The 19,477-nt window shown below is 39.0% G+C and overlaps 2 protein-coding genes across 2 annotated transcripts; one reads left to right on the forward strand and one right to left on the reverse strand.

Annotated features, from left to right (window-relative positions):
- Positions 1-3,113: 3,113 nt before the first annotated feature.
- Positions 3,114-10,446, reverse strand: LOC129091479 (carbohydrate sulfotransferase 3-like). The gene is made up of 3 exons (XM_054599121.1): positions 10,221-10,446; positions 6,096-6,312; positions 3,114-5,889 (listed from the first exon to the last, which is right to left on the reverse strand). Exons 2-3 carry the CDS (start codon positions 6,173-6,175, stop codon positions 4,662-4,664), a joined length of 1,308 nt encoding a protein of 435 aa, XP_054455096.1. The 5' UTR covers positions 6,176-6,312; positions 10,221-10,446; the 3' UTR covers positions 3,114-4,661.
- Positions 10,447-11,706: 1,260 nt separating this feature from the next.
- ghitm (growth hormone inducible transmembrane protein) lies at positions 11,707-16,745 on the forward strand. Its single transcript, XM_054599049.1, has 9 exons — positions 11,707-11,770; positions 12,387-12,543; positions 13,414-13,516; positions 13,840-13,951; positions 14,067-14,208; positions 14,364-14,472; positions 14,713-14,901; positions 15,350-15,521; positions 15,640-16,745. Exons 2-9 carry the CDS (start codon positions 12,412-12,414, stop codon positions 15,722-15,724), a joined length of 1,044 nt encoding a protein of 347 aa, XP_054455024.1. The 5' UTR covers positions 11,707-11,770; positions 12,387-12,411; the 3' UTR covers positions 15,725-16,745.
- The last annotated feature ends 2,732 nt before the right edge of the window (positions 16,746-19,477 follow it).

The raw sequence follows: 19,477 nt of genomic DNA on the forward strand, positions 1-19,477 counted from the left end.
TGTGCATTATAAATGTATTTCCTCGTTGAAAAAAAGACCGAAAGAGTAAATATGGAAATGAAACCTATTCACTCAGAGAGAATCAGAGTAATTTTGTTCTCTTTGCACCACCTGCTGACCTAAGTATTTACTTAAACTCTCCCCTTACCCACAAAGCCATTGTTTGTACTGCCGATGGCTGACTGAAACTAAATGTCATTCTAGATTGCTAAAACCATGACACGTCTTTGTTATTTCAACTTAGAATAGATATCTAAATTTAGAGTGGGAGTAAATGCTTAGGGTTTTCTTGTGTGATTGGGTAGAGAGGTTGGCAGTACCAACGTTAACACTGAGCTCATATTAAAGATAATAGAGCCTGTTCCAGTGAAAACGAATGCAAACCAAGAGAAAAGCCAAGTAGGGAAATGAAAGATTACTGTATTTGGGTAGAAAATCCCTGGTATTTATCTCGTCACATGCCCTTGAGCAGTACTCCAACAGGAGTTTTCTAAGGATGAGGTGACATTCAACCCAAATTCAAACTAAAAGTAATTGAAACATGAATGCGAATAAGCTTTACACTTCTTTGTAAGAGACATATTTTTTAAGAACTAGGATTGTTTTTGGTATTTTGGCAAACACCTCAGAGAACGTCTAGCTTTTAGTGTCAGGATGAAAACGGGTTACTGCATTCTTTAAGCAACCACAGTCATCACAATTATTGTTATCTTGTGTCTTTATACATTTTAGTGGCTGTAACGGTCGGACAGCTTGAGCCTCCAGCCACATCTCAAGGGCACTTTTCACAGGTTTTGCCAAGTCTAAATCCAGAGAAAATGGGCTTCCATTTCCGGATTTTTTGGAGTATATTATGTGTCATCTCACACAGAAGTCTCTAGTCTTCTGTGACTCAGCATGATGAAAAAGTTTCTTACTTCCCCCTGAAAGATGAAAGGGCACATAGATATGGATAAAGAGATAATAGGGGATTTACATTTTGTAGCATCCTTGATAAGTTAGTGCTGTGTGAGTCAAAACTGGTCTTTTTACTCATTTCTAAACTGCTTTTACAAAGTTTGTTGACGTTAAACACATCAGTGCATCTCTGGCAGGGAAACCAAACCACATCAGATCTTTGATGTCTATGGGTTGTATGTGAAGTAAAAAAAAATTAACAGCACTCATAAATCCCCAGGTTGCCATTTCCTGTTCAAGCTCAAAATAAGAAGAATGTCTGGCTTTATTAAAAGCGAGACAGTTCTTGTGACATTTGATCCAGTTTCAATAAATGCCTGTAAAAAACATGTTTTATTGCCTACATTTTTTTTGAAGCAGCATGATCTCGGACAAGAAGTGCTTCCTATGCAAAGTTTACCACCGAGCTCTGGGCAACTTTCGCTTACACACTAAAAAATCTGCCCATATGGATTTTATGTATAGTGAGGAAACAGTCAGAGATGAGAGAAAACTCAATAATGGTGACATTTCCAATGCACCAGTTTAATATGATGGATGAAAACTGCTTAATGTGTCTCCTCATCACTCATCAGTTGTATGCAGTCAGGTAAGTGCTCCTCGCAAAGTCACTCATTATTGCAAGCAACAACCTGAGTTTTATGAATTGCATTCTTCAGTGTGAAATAATTTACTGCGTATTTAGATTTATGTCTCCTCCTCAACCATCATTATCGAGTTTTATGCGTAGCTCTGAGACACGTCTGAATTTACTAATTTTGTGTCTGTGATCACATTTCTTACAGAAAGGTATCATTCAGATCTTCTACTCAGGCTGTTTTGCATATTTCAAATCCCTCATGGTCGATGTAGCAGGGCACCATATAACAGAGCGTGAGGGTGGGGTTACCTAAATGCCCTCATTTAACTGCAGAGGGGGGGTGACAAGGCTTTAACTCAGTGGAAAGTGGTTATTCTATATTTGCTTCAACCATACAGTTACTCCACCCTCCACACGTCCCACATAAAGCCACTTTAATATAAGAGTTTATGAACGCTGAACCTCTTCTCATTAGGTTTAGACTCTTTAGAAGCAGCTGCAGACCTGGGAAACACTTTTTTTTAAAATAGAACAACCAGCCCAAACTAACCAGATAATGATCTGCTGATGTGAGTGAATGTACTTTAAGTGCTCTGATGTGGCTTTGCCCAGCAATGTGTGACAGCTCAGATGAATGACTTAATACATTTTTAAACAAAAAAGTCACTTGTAAAGGAGAATGACTGAGGCAGAAAGACTGTAAATGACTGCCTCCCTGCTTTTCTGTACGCGGGTGGGGTCAGGTGGACGAAAATGACTTGGACCACATTATATGTAAAGTTGGTAATTACTAGGTTTGGAGATCTAAATAGCTGGGCCCACAGTGGTAAACACACTGGAAGTCAAGGCAGCTGCCTCCAGTATACTTCCTTCTTGGTTTCTAAGAGACAAACTCGTCAGTGTGCAGAAAACTTCAACATTTGGTTTAGATAGGACCGGAAAAAAAAAAAGCCAACAGACATTTAAGAGGCTTCAGTATGTGGTAGTGTTTTACAGCTAAAACTATGAAATGAACTTTGAATGTATCTTTTTATATGGTTGTTGATTTCCAATGTTGTCTTACAACAAATTGTACAAGCTTTTTGTTTGTACAAACTAACCTAACCTCTTCACTGTCCAATGCAATACAACATAACCACCCTGTAACAGACGTTTCCTGTTTAGCACTTTATAATGTTTGTTTTTCAGCCATGTGTGCAGAGTTGCTCTGAGGATGGCAATGTTGTTCTGTTGGTCCACCTCTCTGGTCCAGTATCAAATATCTCAACTACTATTGGAATTTCCATACAATTTGGTACAGCCATTCATGATCCCTCAAGGATGAATCCTAGCTACTTTGGTGATCCCCTGCATTTTCCTGTAGTGCCACAATGAGGTTGACATTTATGGTTTTCAGGGAAATATCTATGACAACTATTAGATGAATTGCCATAAAATTAGGTACACACATTCATGTCCATCTCAGGATGAATTACAACATGTGATCTAGTACCAACATCAGATCCAAATGTTTATTAATCCAATAATTTAATTACAACAAAATAGCCATGGTTAACATCATACCCGCTAAACCACAGCATGTTAGCATTGTCATTGTGAGCATGTGGGCAGGTCAGCACGCTGGTGTTAGCATTTAGCACAAAGCATCACTGTGCCTAAGCACAGCCTAACAAAGCTGACACTGGGCTGTAGACTTTGTCTTGTATGAGGCCTGAGTTTGTAGTGTTGTTAAACCAATAATCTATAAGGGTCATTGAATTTTTTGTCACCACCGTTCGTCTTTGCAAATGCAGTGTTCCTGCGTCTGGTATAAATACATCAGCAAAGACGGGCTGTAATTATAAACAGACCCCCACTAACACCTATACTCCATTAGAAGCTTTACGAAGGTAGTGTTTATTGCAGGTGAGCTGTTTACTGTATTGGCAGGTGTTCCTTTTATTTTAAACCACGTGAGTATCTTATGCATTGGTCTGCCACATCTGCTTCCTTGCCCTTTCAACCTCTTGGATTATTAAAAAAGATAACTGAGAAAGATGACGAAATGGGGAAGTTGTGCTCATGTCAGTTAGATGTGAAACTCAGACAAGTTAACTAAAATAACGGTTTTCCACAGTTATGCATGCAGTATTTTCATTCCAAAGTCAGATGTTTAACAGTTAATGTCATTTATTGTTACAAACAAGATGCAAAAGGAACAGACTAGAACATCAGCAAACAGTCTGGCAGGCCGGAGTATCAGGGCCTCTTTTTATCACCAGCCAACAGACTTGTGTCAACAGACCTGCCGACAAACCTCACACAATCCTGCAAACCAGCTGCAGTTGGAATGTTTACGTACAGTGGCAGTGTAAGCATCTGTTTTTACAGAATGGGTCCTTCCGATCCCGAGGACAACTTCAAAAAACTTTTGGCCAATTACAAACAAGCATTTACAGCAAACTACAGTATATGTATGCAAGAAAAGACCCTGCACATTCAGAACAAACAGTCATTATGACTCTTAGCAAAGAAGAAATAAATAAATTAACATGGGACATTACTTCTCAGTCTCATGCGTAGAAATAAATTGGTGTTTCCTCTTCCTGCCATAAGCATTGCTATACAAAGCTTTTCTTTCTTACTTTTGGCTATGCAAAACATTTCGTTTCAAGTTTCTTTGGTGTAAAAGCAGCCTATGTTGCTAACTGGAGTTGCTGAAAAAAAAAAAACTAGCGTGGTTCCTGTAAGTGTTTGAAACAGTTCGTTCTTGTTCACAAACCCACAGCTATCTCCCACGGGACTTTCCTATATTTGCTAAGAAGTAAAATTTAGACAGGCTTGCAGAACAAGCTAACGATACAGTTTGGCAGAGAAAAAAGGCCGCAGTGCAAAAACAAAGATAGCTTTCTATTTTCCCATACGTAAAGTCTCTATATACACCCTTGCTTCAATATTTAACTTAACTTTCTGATCAACAATACATTTTCTTCATCAAACTATTTTAAATATTACAAAACTTTTAAATAGCACACACTGGCTCTCTGTATCAGGATACATTACCCTAATAAATATGTATTTTCAGAGTTTTTCTGAAAGGTTGTTTTTTCCTGCATCTGGTTTGAGAGTTAATGTCCGTGAAAGTCTATAAAAAGTTGAACACTTTGTCCTCAATCAAACTAACAGTCTTATCTGTTAGCATTTCTTCACTGCTTACAAATTTATACCCAAAAAGCTTCAGTGTTGGTCCACAAACTTTCTGTACAACCTGGGCTATTTTAAATGGTAAACTGAACCTCCATTTCTCTACTTGTTCTGAGGAGTTTTTCTGCGTGGAGTAAACACCGCTGGCCTCCTTGGAGGCCTGGGTGTTCTTCAGGATCCAGGATTTCACTTTTGGAGTGAACGGGATCCCAGTAAACCTGTACATCTCTGTTGCCTTCCTCATTGGGAACCGAGCGATGTCTTCGTACCGCACCAGCATGTAGCGCCTGCGAAGCCATGGTGGCTGTCTGAGTCCAATCTCAGCCGACATTCTGATGTTGTCGCAGTTCCCTTTCAGCTTTCTCACTTCGTCATCATCAATTGGCACTTCCCCATCTCTAGCCCACTGCTTCCAGTTCTTGTATTTGTCTGCAAACGCCACCATGCGCGAGGCAAGTACCGCCCGAGGATCCCGAACCAGCTGAATGAACTTCACGTCAAGGCGCGGGTCTTCAGCCAGAGGACGGAGGTTCTCCAGCTGGCGCACTCTCACTGACTTGATGGCCCTGTGCTCCTTTTGGAGGCAGGACTCAGACGCCATGGTCAAGTTCAGGGGACCACAGCGTCTGGTCCTGCAGCGATAACGCTCAAAGACCCCCTTGATGCCCGGACTGCAGACCGACTCCTCACATAGAGAGCTGCTGGACTCCCTGCGGAATAGAGCGCTGGTGATATGATCAACAGGTAGGGGGTCAATGAAGCGCTCCAGCAGGGAGAAGTCACACAGGAAGAGCTGCCGGAGCACTTCCCGGTACGCCTTCACTGCCGCAGTGGCGTTGGTGCCGCCGGTCTCCAGCGTCAACATCTTCTCCACGTGCCACAACGGCTCAAACAGGTAAAACATGTTGTCGCCCTGCTGGTTGAAGAACTCGCCCACAAACGAGGAGCCAGTCCTAGTGGTGGCTAACAGGAGGATGTGCTTCCTGCCCCCCGTCACCACCTCTTGGTGCTGGCTGTAGTCCTCCAGGCGCCGCTTCATCAGCGTGAAGGCAGAGTCCATCTTGTTGAGTGAGGTTAAGGAACCATTGTGCTTCGGCAGTATGTGGTAGAAACCACTGGCCTGTAGAGGGGTCTGGGGGGTCTGCTTTAAGGTCAGCTTATCTGACACCCTGAAAGTATGAGAGGAATCACAAAGTTTTATTATCTTGTACTGGAAGAAGTCATAGCCGTGTTATTCAACTTGACATTTGCAGCAACTTTGTGATGCAGAAGTTGTTTTTTTTTTAAATATCTTTTTAGAGCTTGGAAGAGATAAACACACACAAACCTGCTGGGAATCACTAAAGCACTCCATTGATCACTGAAATGGACTTACCTTGAGATAATGTTGTTTTCCTTCTCAATGATAACAAGTGCCACAAAAAAGACGATGGATATTGTGTATTTGATCCTCATTCTTGGATGTAGCTGTGACTGGATATGCTTTTACAGAATGCTTCTTAATGGGTTCTGCCAATCTTGCAAGTCTCCAGTCGCCTTCTTAAAGAGCCTTCCAGTTATTTTGTATTCCCCGTTGTAGGCGATGTTTCATCCTGTAAATGAAATGAACATCAACCTGTCAGTTACACATTTTGCACATTCGAGCACGGCGCTGAGTACACCTACTTTGGTCTCAATTCTTTCTGTCACAACACATCAAGATATTTGTTTTAACCACTCATGGAAATGGGGAAGTGGACAGTCTGCTGATGCATATGTAAAAATGCACAGCAATGCTGAGTCAGAGTAGATATAGAGATATAGGGAGCACTTCTCCTTCCCATGCCTTTTTTCTTTATCTTATTTTTTATTCCTGCACAGCATTACTGTACTGTGTTCTGCAAAACCAACGATGGAGGCATTACAAAAACATCATATCTTGAGAGGGTAAGAATAGATATTAGCTGAGTGTTTTAGTCTGGAATCTAAGTCAGTTCTTCCCACAAGGAAGTCCTTGTTATCTTTAAGTGCAGCAGTGCAATTCAGGAACATGCCCACCCACCCTGCATGACAGACGACTGGTTCACATAGAGACGCTGTATTTATGTCCTTGTAGAAACAATTGCAGGAGCACAATTTCGAAATTTGAGCCAGAGGCTGTAATCAAGCACAATTTTGCAATTTAACTGTAATTCCACAACTGCAACTTTAATAACTCAGAGTTGTCTGTGTTAGAGTGATAATTCAACCTCCCACTCACTGTACCCGTGTGGTCCAAACAACCAGCTGCTGCTCCATGTCATCACTGGGAGAGGCCCTCAGTGACATAGGCTACTGGTACAGTAGACCATCTGGTGGCGTGCTAATGGATTGAGACTGAAGGGGACACATGTCCAAACGCTGAGAGGTATAACTGCACAGTGCTGAAATTGAAGAGGCAAGCCTGCTTGTCGTTGAGACATAAATTGCAGCGCTCTGAGCCTGCAGGCCGTTCAGTACTTGTGTTACTCTGTAGAGGGCCAAAAGCCGGGAAGTCAAATGAAGATAAGAGTGGATTTAATGATGCCTATGTGTATTTGGGAATGTCTTGCACATTCCTGAAAGAGGATATTTTTAAGATAATAGCAGCTTGGCTCAGATCCGTGACAAATTTTTGGATTTTTAGCTTAATCCCGTTTTACCTCCTCTGCCAGAGAAAGGCTCAATAACACGGCAAGATAAAATGAGACCGTCTCCACCCCGAGGAAATTGGCAGTGTGTCAGTTTGATGTGTGCCCTTCAAAATGCCATGTTAGAAATTTAGAAACATATAAGTAAGCACACAGAGGGTGTACTGTACAGTCAGTCTTTTAAAATCCTGAATCAGACGTCTGGGTTTGTGAAAACATTTGTTTATTGGATCCGTCAGGTGCAACGCACAGACTCCCGAGTGTGTCTGTGATTTATATGGATCACTGTTAAACGATTGCAGGTCTAGCCTCTGGGCCGACTCATTAGTGAAGCTGCTGCTTTTAATCAGCAGAGCCTCAAGCCAACATATCAACCTTTTTACAGCAAGGTAGTTGCATGTTTAGGAGAAAACAAGCAGTACCGTGTAGGAAGCCTGATACATGAGCATCATTTTCTGAATTCTGATAAGCCCGATTGTCTTTCAAAATGTCTGGAGGTCCAGTTCTCACATCCTGTTGCGACCCTCTGTCCCGGGCCAAGTTTTGAGCACAGAAGCCAGTCCAAATGACTTCAATCTAAACACAGAGCATGGTTGGACACTGCGTGCGAAATTCTGTTGAGAGGGAAAGGGAAGTTTACAGCTCCAATAGAGCACTGTTGACGTGGAACTGCGTGTAATTGAAAAGGTGAACAGCTTGTGGACTGAGACACGTTTTCACAGAGAGGAAAAATCTGCTCTGCCTTGCACCACCCTGCCGCATGCCACAACCACAAAGGTCTCTTTACACAGGAGTGACTCTAAACTTCCTTTGGGCTGAGATCGCGGAACATAAACTGCCAGGTCACTCACACGTCACAGGGTCAGTGACTAGGCCCCTGATGTTACAAGTCACGTGGTACATGTCAGATTGTCGGCTGAACCACAGGAAACGACTTAGTCCTTTAGTTTTCAGTGGTCATTTAACATTGCATAATTACAGCCACAGCTTGTGTAAGTAACGTAACAGAAGATCTGAATAAATATACCGTTATGATACAGCATATTTGTTCTGCAGTTTATTTTCTAATGTACCTGAACAAATTAAGACAAACACTAAAAAAGATTTCACCTAATAAATAAGACATTAGTGATCAATTAACTGTTCTTTCAGTGGAAAAAGTTTATTTCACATACCTTTAGAGTACTACAGTATGTATTAAGGCAGTTTTAGTTTTCTCCATATATGATTTGAATTAACAAGGAAAGCCACACCAACAATTCATCAACAAAATAAGCGGTCTTAGGTTTTGTCATTTATATGGTAAATTAGATGGACACCAATTATCTCAGCGTATTGCATCTGCTGTGTAAAGTGAAAAAAAGGAAAACACGCATGAGCAGACACTGTTGAATATTTACAAACCACTGAGGCAGATGACATTTTTGATCATCTACTCATAACAAAACCGCCACTGCACCATTTATCATCTTGCTACAAATGCTTTTAATAGCTGCCTCTTATTTAATGTAAATCTATGTGAAGACAAATTAAACACCACACAGCCAAACCCACTATGCCTGAGATATAGCAAGTGTTGGAAATGTACACAGAATATCCCATATCAACAGGTAAAGGGATTATTTTAGATCTCTCTCTCTTAAATACAGTACTTAGGCGTGATAATTACAGGATGTGTGTCTCCATATACGAAATAACAGACCGGAAAATACAAAACTTTTCAAAGGTAATGGCAGATTAAGAAAAGTGACAACTGTCATTTTTCTATCCCAGTTATACCAATGTGTCTAGCTTTGTAATTTTTATGTTTAGTTTCAAGGCATTATGGGAAGTCAAGGAGGCAGTTTTTTGCACTACATTGTATTTATAGCTTTAGTTAGTGACTTTGCAAATCAAGATTTTGCAAAACACATCATCAACATATAAAAAAAATGGGATTCATTGTTACTTAAGGTATTTAATTACCCAAACACTGACATTTTCTTAATTTACTCTCAAGAAAAAGCACAGTTTACAATAATGATAGACAGTAGATCGCAATGCTCTATACTGTATAGACTGTATAGAATTTTCATTATGACTACCTATTATAGGAAAACAAGTTAGACTGTGTTCAATCAGTATCCTGTTTGATTGGCATGTTTGTTCTTGGACAGTTAAACTGTTATACAGGACCAGTGAGAGTTAAGTCAGGCAAAGGCAAAAAAAGGTTTTGGCCAGATCCTTTTTGGAGATGTCCATTTATACTAGAAGCCCGTATAAGGAATGTTGCCTAAATAAATCTATAAAAGGAGAGCGGAGTATGCAGGCAACAGGTTTAATTAAGGTCTGAGTGTAGAGAGTCATGCTTGTTGATATACATGTTTGGGTCAATGTCTGTGATTTGGATCTTTGAGAATAGATATAGTGCAGAGGTAATGCAGCACAAGTTTAAAAAAATAGGCCATACATGCACTGTATAACTTTAAATAAAAAAGCAGTGACTTAGCCAGCAACATGTCAGTGAAATGTATGAACAGGTTGAATAGAAACCTCAAACCGGAGTTTTGTCTTTAATGCACCAGTGGTCAGTGTCTCTGAAGAGCATGCCCTGCATTTAAAGGTCAAAAGAACAAACCGTCCAAACTGAAGTCATGCTTTCTTATTAAGATGACACTTGAAAAGAAAATAAACTTTCCTTCAACTTCACTGTCAGAGATCCACAACAATTGTATGATTATTTCATTGTACTTTATGTTCTTTTGTTTTGTTTTTTAACATAGAACTTGACAGACCTCTCTTGTGGTAGCATTGGTTTATGTTTTTTAGTTATTTATAAACTAGCCCTATCAAAGTCCTCTCTCCATACCCACCATCATGATGAGCTCTGGTGTCTGAAGGCTTCCCGCTCCGGTTCATACGTGAAGTTGATCAGCCTTTCCTCAAAGAGCGACTCCGGATAGAATTTAAATCCATTACTTCCCAACAAGACCTCCCTCGTTGTTACAAAAAACTATGCAATCCAAAGGAAGAAGCAGCCTGACTTGTTATGGTAAGTAAAGCCTGTGGATCAGATGAACTCATGTTTGAGGCTGCAAGTCAGGCTGCCCGGTGAACTGAATGACAAGTATGTGCAACAGTTGCGACTCAGGGTATCACATGGGAAAGTTTGGGCCAAAGGAGCGGAGCTTCAGGCGGGGGGCGCACCTCCCCTCACAGACCCCAAATAGCCTGCAATGATAAAGAACAAACAACCTTTATACACATACAACAAACACGATAAGCAATAGAAAAGACCTAATACTGTTAATATGTGTTGCTTTCATTTGGTCTAGTTTATGTTTTATTTAAATAATGATTTATTCACAAATCAAAGAAGAGGCAAGCACTCCACCTAGTGGACAACATGCGTCACAACGTACACATTGGCTGCATGTGGATATCATTTTCAGACACTTACATGTTAAACAAGTAATGAACTCAGTTAGGCTAGTATACCCGTGGTTAATACAATTCAAGAGGAAACATAGCATACTTTTCACTCCACTACATTTATTTGACAGCTGTCATTTGTTACTGGTAGACCAGTAGACCACATGACACTAAAAACCTGTGCAATACAAATACACTGTGCAATACAATAGTTAGAATAGTTTCTGTCTGTATATATAATATTTCAGTTACTGTGGATTCTTTACTGTTTTTTTTACTGTTTTTTAATGCTCATTTGCTTATTTATAATACTTATTTTTGATCTTGTTTTTTTACTTTGTCTCTTGTTTGCACTATCCTCTATGCTGCTGTAATCCTGTACATTTCCCCGCTGCGGGACTAATAAAGGATTATCTTATTTTATTTTATCTTATCTTATCTTCCCTTACATATTCGTTTTTTTGCATATATAACAATATATGTTGAATAATGTTTTTTTTTTTATGTATTCTTACTTATATGTAAAGTATGTTTTAATTAGCTCTACCTTGAGCACTCCTGACTTATTACTGCACCAGTTATAATAAAACAATGATAATCAATGGTGAAATATTAACACTTTTAACGGGGCTATTTGCGCAACAACAACAACATTGAATGCATGACCATTTGCTGACATAACAACAACATAATGCATATATATATATATATATATATATATATATATATATATTATTTTTACATTTTGATATGGCTATTTGCGTCATAGATATGAATACTTCTTCCTCCAATGATTACATTCACATAATACATTCAGTATTATACGATTATAAAAACGCTGCCCCCCGATTTAAGAACTACAATTCCCATCGAACCCCGTCGCTCAATGATGACGTACTAACGGAGCGTCTTCCGGAAGGTTGCAAAACGCTTGCGTCAGAACGTCGCGCAGTTGTTTCCAGAAAGGTGAACGACGAGTTTTGTCCTCTCGGTATGTATCATTAAGGTTGATTTATATAAATGTACATCAGAATATGAGTTATTAGTGATAACAGTGGATCTATTAGGAAAGACTAAACACAGTAATAGTGGAAGATACCAAAGACTGCAGGGGAAATAGCCTCTTACGCAGTGGACATATGCTGATCTGACCGTAATTATAATAATGTACTTATAACTCTTTTAAATCACTTCTTAAAACACATTTTTTTTACAGAATGGCATTTATGTTTTAATTGTTTTTGGTATTTTATCTTATATTCGTTTACTATTTTATGTTTGCCTATTTCACTTGATTTTATTTATTTATTTTGTTCGTTTATTTGATTGTCACTTGTTATTTCATTTTGTTTCTTAGTTTAGTTTTATCCTAACTATTGTTCTTAATGTTTCTTCTATTGCACTGTTTTTGCTGCCTTGTCTGTCGAAGCACTTTGTAAACCTTGTTTTTAAAAGCTGCTATATAAATAAAGTTATTATTATTATTATTATTATTATTATTATTATTATTATTATTAATGTTAAATCTGTAAATCTGTGTTAATTATGTCACTCTACTGTCAGTATGTTTCTGTGACGTCACCTGACTCTCTGTTTGCATTACACAGTGACACAGGATACCACATTGTGACCATGTTGGTGGCGAGGCTAACGTGCCTGAGGAGTCTTCCTCTGGCCGGGATGCGTCCCGTGCTGACACAGGGCTCCCCGGCCCTGAGAGCTCCCACCCTGAGGACCTGTCCACCCCTGCTCAGGCCCCAGCAGGTACTGTACAGTTACTACCCACAGGAGGGCATTCACAGGCTTCCAACACTGCTCTAAGCTCTCTAATTGCTGACGCACCACACACAGACAAGTACTATTACTACTAACCTCTCCTACTAATATTAGACTAAGTAAGAAGACACTAATAATGATCTTGAATCACAGTAGATATTGATTTATTAAGATTATATCAGATCTTGGTAACTGAATGCAAATAAAACACTGCATATGATGCATCAAACCTCAAATTACTAGAATTTTGTTCTTCAAATATCCAAAACTGCCCTTCCTTGACAAAACCTTATTTCAATTTGACATGCACATTATTGGTCTATGAAGTTTTTTTGATAAAGGATGGATAAAGAAAGAAAAAAATGTCTATGTAGGAGAGAAACTGACTAAATGTGTTTGTAAACGTTTGTTTGAAGCAGGTCTGATACCTCAGATTTGACCAATTGCCTCTACCAAGGCCATGTGTAGGAGCAAAGTTATGAGCCTTAGAGGGACCTACAGGGTAAGAAACTGCAGCCTGATATTCAAAATGAATGGCACAGTAATGTCATTACAAAATCAGAGATGTTGGCAGCAATTCAGAGGTCTGGCAGAAGGCTTAGTAACTCCACTGTAATTGAGGTGTCACACATTTTGAACTCATGCAGCAGCTTTCTTGTCCCATCAGCGCCCGAATTGATTGAATTTATAAACAATTGTTCTCTGTGGAAATTGTTAGTTGAAATTAAGTTTGATAAATGTTGTACCCATACCACTCCCTGGTTCTTTTCAGGTTTGATTGACATAACTGGGTGTAGAGATCTCAGTCACTTCATTAACAATTTCAGTTTTTTGTAACATGTGTTTTTCTTTCACCAGGGTTATTCTTCTAAGGCCAGATTTGGTTTCCGCCGTGCGAAAACGACCAGAGACCAGCTCAAAGAAGCAGCTTTTGAGCCAGCAACGGATACCGCTATTAGAAGTAATCACTATTACATATACTAGTTAGATATACTGTAACATACTGTTACATAGACTGTACTGTTACATAACTGGAGTTTTATGATATCCCCTTTCTTGAAAAGGCCAAGGTTGTGCCAACATACAATAAACTCTCCTCGTTCCGAGCTTTCTTTAAAGGCTGACTGAATAGCCAATAGGCCATATTTCCTTTTGAGGCACAAATCAAACCTTTTACCTTTGACTGTCCCTTTGTTTACCTGTAACACTTCCTTAAGGTTTATTACATAGTCCTATGGAATGCATTTTAAGGTGTGTCTTAAACAATTGATGTTGTGTCCACAGTTGACAGCCTGGGAAGAATTATTGTGGCTGGAGGTGCAGCAGTTGGCCTTGGAGCTTTGTGCTACTATGGACTCGGCATGTCCAATGAAATCGGTGCCATTGAGAAAGCAGTGTGAGTAATAACTTTTTGTTCTGGTAGTTTCATTTTGTTTCGAAGCACAGGTCCGTAGGAAGTATTTATTCCCTTTCAAGCTTCATATTCACCTGGTTCTTTGGTCTCTGTGCAGGATCTGGCCTCAGTATGTGAAGGACAGGATCCACTCCACCTACATGTACTTTGCAGGCAGTATTGGACTGACGGCTTTGTCGGCTGTAGCAGTGAGCAGAACCCCGGCACTTATGGGTCTGATGATGAGAGGGTCCTGGATGGTAAGCTATAAAACTCAAGTACTCAAAATCTAATTAAATTGATGGCTCATACACCATGGAGCTGGTTTAGTGATATCTCTATTTTTAAATATTCAAAGTTTTTAGGTGTATATACAGGTTATTAATATGAATGCCTGTTGTTTGTTCTATCCCAGGCTATTGGAGCAACATTTGCGGCTATGATTGGCGCCGGCATGCTGGTTAGGTCCATTTCGTATGAGAACAGCCCAATGCCCAAACACCTCGCTTGGATGTTCCATGCAGGTTTGTAAGAAAATGTCCAGTGGAAAATGATTATTCTTATGTGTTGTATAACTTGGCCCTTCTATTTTGCTTAATGTAGTTGCCTCAATCGGACACTAGAGGGAAGTCATGTAAAGGCTCAGAGTAACATCTGCTGTTTTTTACAAACCACTACATTTAGACGTACGGCACAGATCTGTTTAGTTGTTGTATCTTTTAAATGTGGTTTTGAGATGTCTTCTTGTTTTATTAACTGATTAGGTGTGATGGGTGCTGTCATCGCTCCCCTCACTCTCCTCGGAGGACCTCTGATGATGAGGGCCGCCTGGTACACAGCAGGAATTGTGGGAGGTCTGTCCACCGTGGCCATGTGTGCCCCAAGTGAGAAGTTCCTCAATATGGGCGGGCCATTGGCTGTTGGCTTCGGAGTGGTCTTCGCTTCCTCTATTGGTCAGTATAATGCAGTTTCACCTCATAACCTCGTCTCAGGTGCACTACAGCTAGTTTTAGGGATTTCAGCCCAAAAATGATAAATGTATAAGAAAACTAATTTGGTTGCAGTTGTGGACAGAAATCTAGCAATCATGACCGATAACCATTTCTTTGGTGGTTCAATTTCTGAACACAGTAGGAATATCATAGTGCACATATCTACCAGTTATGATGCTGTCAGATGGATTGGAACAATTTGTAGTTCACATATTCATGTTCATATACTTAAATATCAAATGCTGTGCCAAGCGGCAAAACATCTCATTGGTTTTTTTTGTACTACAGGAAGGTATACATTAAAAACATTCATATTAAAATTAGACAATCAGCTAATTCATTATTTAGGTCTGTATCACTATGAACCTGTACTTGTAAGTCTCACGGCAATTCTTCCCCTCTTCTTCAGGATCAATGTTCCTGCCGCCCACGTCAGCGTTCGGAGCCGGCCTGTACTCAGTGGCCATCTATGGAGGCCTGGTCCTGTTCAGCATGTTCCTCCTCTATGACACACAGAAGGTCATCAAGAGGGCAGAGACACACCCGCTCTATGGCGTTCAGAAATATGACCCCATTAACGCGTAAGTCACTCCAGATAAATATTCAAGTTCACCTTAAATGCATTTTTTTTAAAGCAGAATCATGTTTGTTATGTACTTGCACAAAGATAAGGGTCTCATATTCTTCTTTATCACACAGGTGTATGGGGATTTACATGGACACACTGAACATCTTCATGAGACTGGTGATGATTCTGAGCGGTGGTGGGGGCAAAAGGAAGTAAACGGCAGCGATTTTGGCTTTAGTTAGATTTTACCCTCCACAGAGCTTTACAAAATCACATTTTATAACGAGCCGCATACGCCAGGTGTTAATTCTTAGTGACAAGTCTTATCTAACTGGTAAAAATACACCATTGCTTTGCAAGAGTGTGAAGAAGAAGATGTCCCTCTGGTGCAAAGAAGAAAAATCGTGAACGTTGATTACAATCTGAGAGCTCTTACCTTAAATGTGAAATATCTGGTTTATCCTGGGGGTTACAGATGGATTAAATCTGTCAGCATCATTTTGCCTGCCTATGTGTTCTTTATGTTTTATATTTATTTCAACTTCATAGTTTCTGTTTATAATACAAATGAAAGTTCAAGACATGCCACACACGTCAACTATAGACTGGTCCAGATTTGCTGTACATGAACTGTCTGTGCGCTTGCTCCAGTATACAGTGATATTTGCCCTTGTGTGATGTGTTAAATCAGTGGCACTAGTTCAAATATTTCTGAGAAAGTAATTTCAATAAATGAATTACTCAATAAATACGTTAAAAGTTTGTATTGTCAGAAGTTGTTGAATATTTTGAAAAGTGATTGTAAAAACCAGCAGTGATTTGACATGTCATAGTAGGAAGAACCCTACTACTACTACTACTACTACTACTACTACTACTACTACTTCTACAATTAATGATTCCTGAATTCTATTTGGCTTCTTTGGTTTCAGGGTCCTATTATTGTACATGCTGGCTCACTGTCACACTGTCACTGCTTGCTGGGACACCTGTAATTAATAATGATTTTTGGTATCACCTTTGCTTTGACAGGTCACCAAAAACACCTGTTATAGAAATATAAATAGTAACATTCATCAACCCAAATGATGGGAAGCATATGTGTTGTCATCTTTAGGTGAAATACATATTTTCATACTAGGACTCTGTAATAAGAGTTTGGGATCTTATAATTTATTCTTTAATCAATTATTAAACATCAGTTATCTTGGAATGTCACATGGTGATCATTTACAATAAAACAATACCAAATATTCATAAAGTTGCATTGATCTTGGTTGAACACGTCTACTTGATTGCTGATATTCGTAATATTATAATAGTGGAAAGAATGGACTTATCCAACAATGGTATAATCCACTCGATTTTACGAAAAATGTCTAATGGTAGCAATCATTGAGTTTCAGGTGCCCTTCCATTAACATTACAAAACCTTCAGTAACCTGCAATACCACCAACACTCAAACAATTGATTGTGAGCAGTATCTTTAGTCAGAGCGAGGATATGTTGGAGTAAAGTTTTGTTCTCAATCTCTCACAGCTGTTACTGCATGAGCCAAAACTTCATATTTTACCATTTGTCATCCATGCGCTCAGCAGCTCTGACTATGAGGGACCGGCAGGGTCCACCTTGTATTTGCTTATAAACAGTCAGTGTGTAGCAGCAGATGACAAAGGCTTAGTGCAGTAATCCTCTTGTCCACCATCTGGCTGCTCCTCTAAAATTAAACCTTCCAAACCAGGGCACTTGCAACAGATGTTAACATCTGTAAATATGCAGGTGCTTCATTAAAGCACATACACATGGAACAAACAGCTGCCAGGGAGTGTTTCAATCTCTCAGATCATGTTCACGTTTAAAACACGTATGATTCATATATATATATATAATGCCTCTCGAATAAAAAAACCTGCAGATGGGAGGGATAAAGAGGGCAATAATGGATGAGATTTGGAGAAAGCTTCAGCATGTGGAGATCTGGCATTACTGGGGATAAAAGTTGCTCTCTGGCAGTAATTTTCAGATTGATGACCAATATTCAAAGGATTTGCTTTATGTAGACTTTATGGTGTGTGCGTTTCAGAGAGATAGACTATAATCAAGTCCAGTGGACATTGAACAATGGCTTTGGTTTTAGTTATAATTCCCCACTTGAACCCACAATACCTTAAGAACTCTGGCCTCTTAAGCACTTTGTCCTGCATTACCTCCCAGAGAACAATGTCTAATCAGTTAAAATCTAAAATAGATTGAATTATCTCAACAACTATCAGAGGTTGTGCAACATTCATGGTCCACAGAGGATGAATCATGCAGACTTAGGTGAGGCCCTATATTTTACTTTAGCCCCACCATTAAAACGACATTTGTGATTCTTAGGGAAATGTTCGAAAATAATTGTTTTGATTGCAAATTTGGTGCAGACGTTCATGTTCCCAAAAGGGTGAATTGTTATATATGTGGTGATCCCCTGATCTGGCCTCTATTGTCACTATCAAGTCACATCTTAACATTCCCCAAAACTTTGGTTTACGACCAAATACATGCAAACTACTGACATTCCCATCAACCTCATTTGCACTTTGTGTTTAGTGCTAATGTTATGTTTCATTAATTCAATTACTTGCATTAATTTACTTAAAATGTATTTAAACTGTTGTGAAAAATGTCCTCATCCTACTCAAGGAGGTTTTATGTCTTCATCATGCTGTTTCTTCTCAACCAACACATATTGAACCAACAGTTTACACACAGTACACATAGTTTAAACTAAGATGGTGAAATTATATATTATACATCTGCATGTGAGCATGCTAAAGTTAGTATTTAGCTCAAAGCACAAGGGTTCCTAATATCAGCATCCAAGAGCTGTTAGCATGACTTTTAGTCTTGATCGGCTAGTGCTTCGTCAGCTGATATTACATTTTTACAATACATATATCCATGTTGGATAGCAACTAGGTAAATTATTGAAGTACTTTTTTTGGTATCTTACTTTCACAATGCTACTTTATACTTACAATACTTTGAAAATAAACTTCTCAATTACATTTCAGTAGGAAATTCTCTTTTTTATTCCCCTACATGTATCTGCAAGTTACAGTTAATAGTTACTAGTTAATAGGTTCAGTTTGTGTGTGGAAAATCAGATTATAAAATATGTATTATTATAGTTAGTATTATTGATTAAAGCACCCAACTGTAAATACATAAATAAAATAAGCTCCACTTCGTTCAACTACAACATAAAAATATTGTGTTCATGTTAATGAATCAGTAATAATATTCAAATCAGAGACAACAATCTAAAAGGGGACATCCTGCTTAATTTTGACTTGCACTATTAATTTATAAGAACATTTTGCTGATAAAACTGTACTTAGCTAATAAGTTACTTAATATATATTTTGAATGCAGGATGTCTTCCTAAGCATTTTTGTATTTGCATAAAACATATAAGCATATGCAGAGCTCTTCCATACATCTTCTGCCTTAAATCTTTTGTCAGGTTATTATGTCTGCACTGTCAAAATGCTCTATAAACACCGAGCAGTCCATGGATTCTGGGTTTATTTTAGTGTGCAGTGCTGATTTTTCATTGGCTGGCAACTGGTGAGAGAATGAGTCATCGAACATCAGACGCTATTTTCATACCTGTGAAAGTAGGAAGTGCACGAGTCTGCACCTCTACATGAGTAAGTCCATACACTTAACACACCTCTCAGAAACAGCAGGATAATGTGCACTTGCATGACACCTGCTTATAAGCGGATCAGATTTTTTTAAAAAGGTGCAAAACTCTTCCAAATTGTGTTAAAGAATAAAAAGTATGAAGTTTTGAGCTCTGGTCTGTCATCAGATGTTATTGCAAGATCAAAACTGCATACTCAGTTTTCTACTTTGCCTTTTTTTATCAGATCAGCTGTTTACTTTCGAGTTGCATCTCTTTGAATTTGAGAGCAGCGTTT

The sequence above is a fragment of the Anoplopoma fimbria genome, chromosome 5 (genome assembly GCF_027596085.1).
Source record: "Anoplopoma fimbria isolate UVic2021 breed Golden Eagle Sablefish chromosome 5, Afim_UVic_2022, whole genome shotgun sequence".
Taxonomy (NCBI): domain Eukaryota; kingdom Metazoa; phylum Chordata; class Actinopteri; order Perciformes; family Anoplopomatidae; genus Anoplopoma; species Anoplopoma fimbria.